Source organism: Erythranthe guttata, chromosome 12, assembly GCF_056151865.1.
Source record: "Erythranthe guttata isolate IM_541 chromosome 12, IM_541, whole genome shotgun sequence".
Lineage (NCBI taxonomy): Eukaryota > Viridiplantae > Streptophyta > Magnoliopsida > Lamiales > Phrymaceae > Erythranthe > Erythranthe guttata.
Window position 1 is genome coordinate 3172340 of NC_142544.1, and position 6435 is coordinate 3178774.

General features: G+C 35.5%; 1 protein-coding gene across 1 annotated transcript; it reads left to right on the top strand.

Annotated features, from left to right (window-relative positions):
* Positions 1–338: 338 nt before the first annotated feature.
* On the top strand, positions 339–4601 carry EMB2444 (RNA-binding (RRM/RBD/RNP motifs) family protein). Its single transcript, XM_012991063.2, has 9 exons — positions 339–543; positions 967–1015; positions 1210–1298; positions 1372–1428; positions 1538–1600; positions 1799–1864; positions 2648–2734; positions 3145–3238; positions 3944–4601. Exons 1-9 carry the CDS (start codon positions 439–441, stop codon positions 4420–4422), a joined length of 1089 nt encoding a protein of 362 aa, XP_012846517.2. The 5' UTR covers positions 339–438; the 3' UTR covers positions 4423–4601.
* The last annotated feature ends 1834 nt before the right edge of the window (positions 4602–6435 follow it).

A 6435-nucleotide genomic window follows, 5' to 3' on the forward strand; every position in this document is an offset into this window, starting at 1 on the left:
TAATAAAATAATAAAATATATTTAATTACCTTTAATTTTGGAAATGATGACATGTTTTTTGATGATTTATTTTCACCAATCAATTTGCCACATGGGATGAAATTGAATACATGTCATCAATTGAAATTGACAAATGTCAATCAACTAGGTGTGAAATTCAACTTTTATATATTATATAGATATAGATTTGTGACATCCAATTAGGGTTTGGCAACGTTAAACATCATATAGGGCAAAATTGGGGGACTAAATATGTAATGAAGTATAATTTGAGAGGCTAAAGTTGAATTCTCAAAAATTTCCAACATTTAGTACGAATATTATAACCAATTTCTCTTTTACGCATAATAATTATTTCAAAACGATTTTCCCCAAATTCATAAACCCCTCGAAGCTGCAGTTGGTTCGCAGCGGTGAGTCCATTATTCACCGGCGACGATGACCACCAGAATAGCACCAGGTGTTGGGGCAAATCTTCTCGGCCAGCACTCCGCCGAGCGCAACCAAGACGCCACCGTCTACGTCGGCAATCTCGAAACCAAAGTACTCTTCTCTTGTTATCGCTCTGTCAGTGTTTACTACCTATTTTTTCTTCAAATGGCCTAGGGTTTAAGTCAAATATCGTTTCTATTTGCCATTTTTGCAGCTGCGTAAGTTAATTGGGGCAATCAATTTCTTTTTAAACGATAAACTCTAGAGATTTAGAAGAATGCTTGGTCTTTTTCTCCCATCTGTGTTTTTTCTGTATTTTGAGTTTATTTCCATTGGAATTGGTTTCTCAATTCAGTTATCTGTTCGGAATCGGAGTAATTTTATTTTTTTAACCTTTTATATACTTCGAATTCAAATGGGAAGAGCGAAAAATGTATTGTCGTTTATTATGTGTAACTCCCACTTTATTTGTTCCCCTTTTGAAGTGTATGGGGTCATGCGATAATTTAAAACTTTTTTTATGTGCGTTCGCAGGCGAGTGAAGAGTTATTATGGGAGCTGTTTGTTCAAGCAGGACCAGTTGGTATGTTTCATATTTTATATTGTTATACCTCTTGTGTGTGTGTGTGTGTGTTATTATAGACGTTATGTAATTGATGTTTGTAATTCTCCATAATCGGATGTTACGTATATTTATCAGAATTTATTTTTCGAGTTTTGTGTTTACTTCATGTATTTGTGTATGTCTTGGGGTCTTACGTGTATTCTTCGTTGCAGTCAATGTGTATGTTCCCAAGGACAGAGTTACAAATGCTCATCAAGGCTATGGCTTTGTGGAGTTCAGAAGTGAAGAAGATGCTGATTACGTAAGCATCTTATTATAGCTTCCGAAATTGTTTAATTATTGAGGCCTGATTTTGATTTTGTCGCTTTATGCAGGCAATTAAGGTGCTAAACATGATTAAACTGTTTGGAAAGCCAATACGAGTAAATAAGGTATGTGTTTGCACTTTCTTCCAGATCTGAGTTGGTTGACAATTTGCATTTTCTCAATTAAGTTGATCTTCAACCCCTTCGCTTTTTCCTCCCTTTTTTTGGAATTTAGGCGTCACAAGATAAGAAAAGTGTGGATGTGGGAGCAAACCTTTTCATCGGGAATCTTGATCCGGTAAGAAGTCCTGATTTATACACACACACACACATGGAATATTTATGTCAATGTTTACTTCAGAACTCTCTCCTTTCTCTAATGGCTTTATATTCAATTTGATATTCTGTGTAACTAGTCTTATATAATGTAGACGCATATTTGTGATCAAACAATAAGATTTTAGAAATGCAACTGAACTGTTTCTATTGTTTACAGGATGTTGATGAAAAACTTCTGTACGACACTTTCACTGCCTTTGGTGTCATTGTTACAAATCCAAAGGTTATTCATCTCTCTCTGTTGTAGTTATCCAATTTCACTGTCTATTTCGTCTCTTTTGTACCAAATTATATGGAGAGAGCTAATATTGTCACATCTTTCCATCTTTTTTTTTTGTATTGCATATGAATAGGCTATTACTCAAGCTTCTTATTTGGAATTTTTTTCCCTTGGATCTGCTAGTTTCTTCTAATTTTGTGTTTCTCCATGATAGATCTTCAAGAAATTTTATGCTTCTTATTCTTTTCGAAAATGAAGAACAATGATATTGATTATATTGTCCTTGTTTATTTTCTCCACACCCATCCATATTGATCTCTCTCCTTCCTACAACCAGTGTGAGGTGGGGGGTGTTGTTACCACCAATTTGGACCGCAAGACGTGTGTTTGTCTTAGCGTTGACATTTCTACCAATGGTTTTTTTTGTGTCTGTAACTTTTGATACTATCAATTAATTGGTTTTCGTCCAGGTTGTATTGAAATTGTTATGTGGTAATTAATCTCTCTTGTTTTTTGCCTGTGCCGTAAATATTATATGCATTCGTACATTTCTTATTCTGTTTCACTTTAGAGTTTAAAAGTTGGAAGCTGACCATGGTTTCGGATACTTTATAATCTAGATGTGTGGGGGCTGTGTGATTGTTTACTGTTGTTTGCTGCAACCACATTGGCCATTTTCTGTTTCTATTTTGATGAGTGGCATATAGCTTTTGCCGATTGATCACTTGTAAGGATACAATTTGGTTTTCATTTGCAGCTGTTAATGAATTTTGGTACCATTTGCAGATAATGAGGGATCCAGAGACTGGAAATTCTCGTGGTTTTGGTTTTATTAGCTATGATTCTTTTGACGCTTCTGATGCCGCTATTGAGGTAAGGCTTTTCGATCTGATGATAGAAATGATTTTCTTTTTATTAAGGAATGATTTTTTAATGTCAAGACTGTAAAGAAAATGATTTTTTTTTTATGTCATGGAAAGCATTGCCTTGTGATATCTGATATCATATACGAAGCATGAATTTCTCTTTTACCAAGAGAGGCAAGAAACTTGTGAGAAAACAATTTGATTAGATGTAATGTAAGTAGAAAATTTCAAATGCTTTTGCACTTCCGTCGTGAGACTACAATCAAGAAATGGGCATTCTGTTTCATTGTACTTATATCAAATCGTAGAAACAGCATTGCTTAGAGAGTTGGAAGAGATCATGGAAACATTATACCTTTTCCGTTAATAATTAGATAGTTCATTTGTTGAAGAAGCTGATAGCATTTATTTCTGCAGACGATGAATGGCCAGTATCTCTGCAATCGTCAGATAACAGTTTCATACGCATACAAGAAAGACACCAAGGGAGAGCGTCATGGCACACCTGCAGGCAAGATTTTCTTGTCATTTTGCCCCTCTCTGTCTCTCTCTCTCTCTCTCTCTCTCTCTCTCTCACTCACACACACACACACCTCACACACACACACACACACACACACACACACACACACACATTTGCTAGGTTTAAGTTTAAGCCTCACTTATCCCTGTCAAACCGTTTCTCTTGGTGGCTTGGGGTAATAACTAGGGAATATTAATTTTGCCTGTTAAGTGTTGCCTACTCAAAGGTAAATTTGGCTTCGTTTGGACTTTATAAGGGGAAACTGGATTCAAGGTTAGTTAAAATCCTAAATTCCTAAGATTTTACGATTATATTACCCTCTACCTTGTTAAATCCCGTAATCCTAATCCAAGCAAAATCCTTCAAGTGTCGGAGTAAAATCGTTAAAATGCAACAATTTTACATTTGTCGGGCTAAAGTCATTTTTTTCTTTAAACAAGTGAAGCCCAAGTTAATCACAACCATTCTTAGCGTATGTTAAGACAGATGCTTTATATATGTTGAGACAAAATTCTGGCATGCTATTTAAATTAGCAGGATATGTAAAATCCTATGAGTTTTACAATTACGATTTTTTAGTAGATTTTATTTAAAAATCCGGGTTTTGGCTACCTTGATTGGATTTGCTTGATGTTGTTGTTGCAGTTAAATAATGCTTTTTTTTTTTTTTTTTTTTTTCCTGTTGAACTGCAGAAAGAGTTTTAGCTGCAAGTAATCCCACTACCCAAAGAAGTAGACCCCACACCATGTTTGCAAGCGGACCTCCGACACTGCCACCTCAGCAGAATGGCGCAGTCAGTGCTCCGGTGGCACCACCAAGGCCCTTTGCAAACGGCTCCGTTCCTCCACCACCCATGCCAGCCCTCCGGCCACCACCACCGCCACAGAATATGTATCAACCGATGCAGCAGCAGCAAATGGCTCCACCGCCGCCTTGGCAGGGACAGCCACCGCCGCAGTCCGGCATTCCTCCACCACAGATGCAGCACCAGTACAGGGGGATGATGCCGCCACCACCTCCTCAACAAATGAATCCAGGTCTTCTCAGGCCGCCGCCGCCTCCGGCTGGGATGGTTGCTCCACCTGGCTGGCGGCCGCAGCCACCACCTCCTCAGCATTTCTCCGGCGGGCCCCACTCTATGCCGCCTCATATGTCGATGCCCCCGCAGTGAAGTTGGCACTTCCCGGAGATGTATTGCTTACTTGGAAGATTTTCGACAGTCTTTAATTTGTTAGCCTCTTTTGTATTATTATTATTATTATAACCTGTGCAAGTGTTTTTGAAAATTTGAAGGGTTGGCAAAAACTTTTGGCCTTATAATATATTTTGGACACTAACCATTACCATAAATATTAATGTGCTGCAACTTACTAACATCTAATTTCATATTCCTAAATGAAAAAAAAAATGTCAATATGTGTGGTTTAAAAAAAAAAAAAAAAATATATATATATATATATATATATATATAAATTTCTCTTCTTTATTTATTTTATTTCTGAGAATTAATAAGGGCAATATTAGAATATTAGAACATCAGTTATAAAAATTAGAGTTTTCACATTATTTATTTAAGGATAAATTACGGCCACTCTTGTTTTGGTAAGTACGACTACCAATTAACTATGAATCTTTTTGCACGTTCACCCTTATGATATCAAACTCAGCATAATCTTCTAGATTTGTAGAATATTTTCTAGTTTGTACTCATTTTTTGCAAAAAAATACAGTTCTAATGCACCACAATATTATATTTACAAGCCAAGAGACACATCTAATTTCAAAATATGGAGGTGAAATAGGATAAAGCGGGTACAAACCGAATAATATCTCACATAATCTAAAAAATAGTATTAAATTTGATACCGCAAGAATTGAAGTATAAGAAGATTCATAGTGTAGGGATGCTTGTAATTAACAAAACAAGAGGGGTCTTTTCGACCTTACTCTGCCCCAGAGGTAGGGGTGTAAACGAGTCGAGCTCGCCTTTTTTGGCAGGCTCGAGCTCGAGCTCGTCAAGTTCGTTCTTTTTTTGCTCGAGGTCGAGCTCGAGCCCGGCTCATTTTGTTTTTTCGATTTTTTTTTTATTTTTAATATTTTTTAATTATTATTAAAAATTATTTTAAAAAAAATTACAAAATAAACAATAAATTGTAATTATATATATTTTTTAATATTTATATTTTATTTTTATTTATCTCTATAATACTTTATATCATACATTATTTAAATAAAAAATAATATATTAAAAAAATATAATAAATAAGGCTCGCGAGCCGGCTCGTGAACTTACGAACAACTAAAAACTGGCTCGAGCTCGAAAAACTCGAGTTCGAGTTCGAGCTTTTTTCGAGCATGAGTCAGCTCGGCTCGTTTACCGCCCCTACCCAGAGGTGGCCATAATTTACCCTTTATTTAATTAGAACGAAAAAACTTGATCCAAAATCGAAGCTGTCGAGTCGGTAGAATTAGAAAAAAAATCTATTTTCTTATTCAACTACAACATAAATCACATAATAATATTGATATTATAAAATATGATACTAATTTTTATTTTTTATTTTTAAATTTCGGAATTATTTTCTAAAAATAAAATAGAAAACTGAAAATGCATATATTCCAATGTCCGTATAGAAGTAATTGGTAGAGACAAACCCACCACCTACCGAGAATTGCAGAGGGAAAAAAGCTAAAGAGTTAAATATAGCAGAAAAAGAAACAGACAGCCCAGATTGTAGGAATAAAGTTTAAGTATGAATGAGTAACCAATAAAGAAGAAGAAGGTGATCAACTGATGCCAATCTATAAGCAAAAGCTGTTTTACTTTCTGTAAAAAGTTAGGTAAAAAAAAAAAAAAGAATCTCTGATAGCGTGGAGAGAGAGAGAAACCCTCCTCTGTTAAATCTTTTCCATTTCTAGCAAACTGATTTTTCAATGGACAAACTATACAATCACACTGCAAAACAAAAAGTGAAAAAGAAAAAAAAATTAATCTCGGAACAACGAATTTCGAAAATATGAGGTGGGTTTTGGTTGGTGTCTCGAGTGAGTAAAAGTACTCTACCACACTCTAACAAACAGAGCTACAGACTACAGACTGAATGATTGATGCCCTCTACGTGTTTGAGAAAATGATTCACAGAGATTTGTTGCAGTATTCTATCTTTGTGCAAATGCACACTGC

What these genes read in the sequence shown, in the direction of transcription:
- EMB2444 (XM_012991063.2), top strand. Translation starts at nt 439, where the DNA reads ATGACCACCAGAATAGCACCAGGTGTTGGGGCAAATCTTCTCGGCCAG. An exon ending in TCATCGGGAATCTTGATCCG is followed by an intron (nt 1,601 to 1,798) that starts GTAAGAAGTCCT and finishes TATTGTTTACAG; the next exon opens with GATGTTGATGAAAAACTTCT. An exon ending in GCGTCATGGCACACCTGCAG is followed by an intron (nt 3,239 to 3,943) that starts GCAAGATTTTCT and finishes GTTGAACTGCAG; the next exon opens with AAAGAGTTTTAGCTGCAAGT.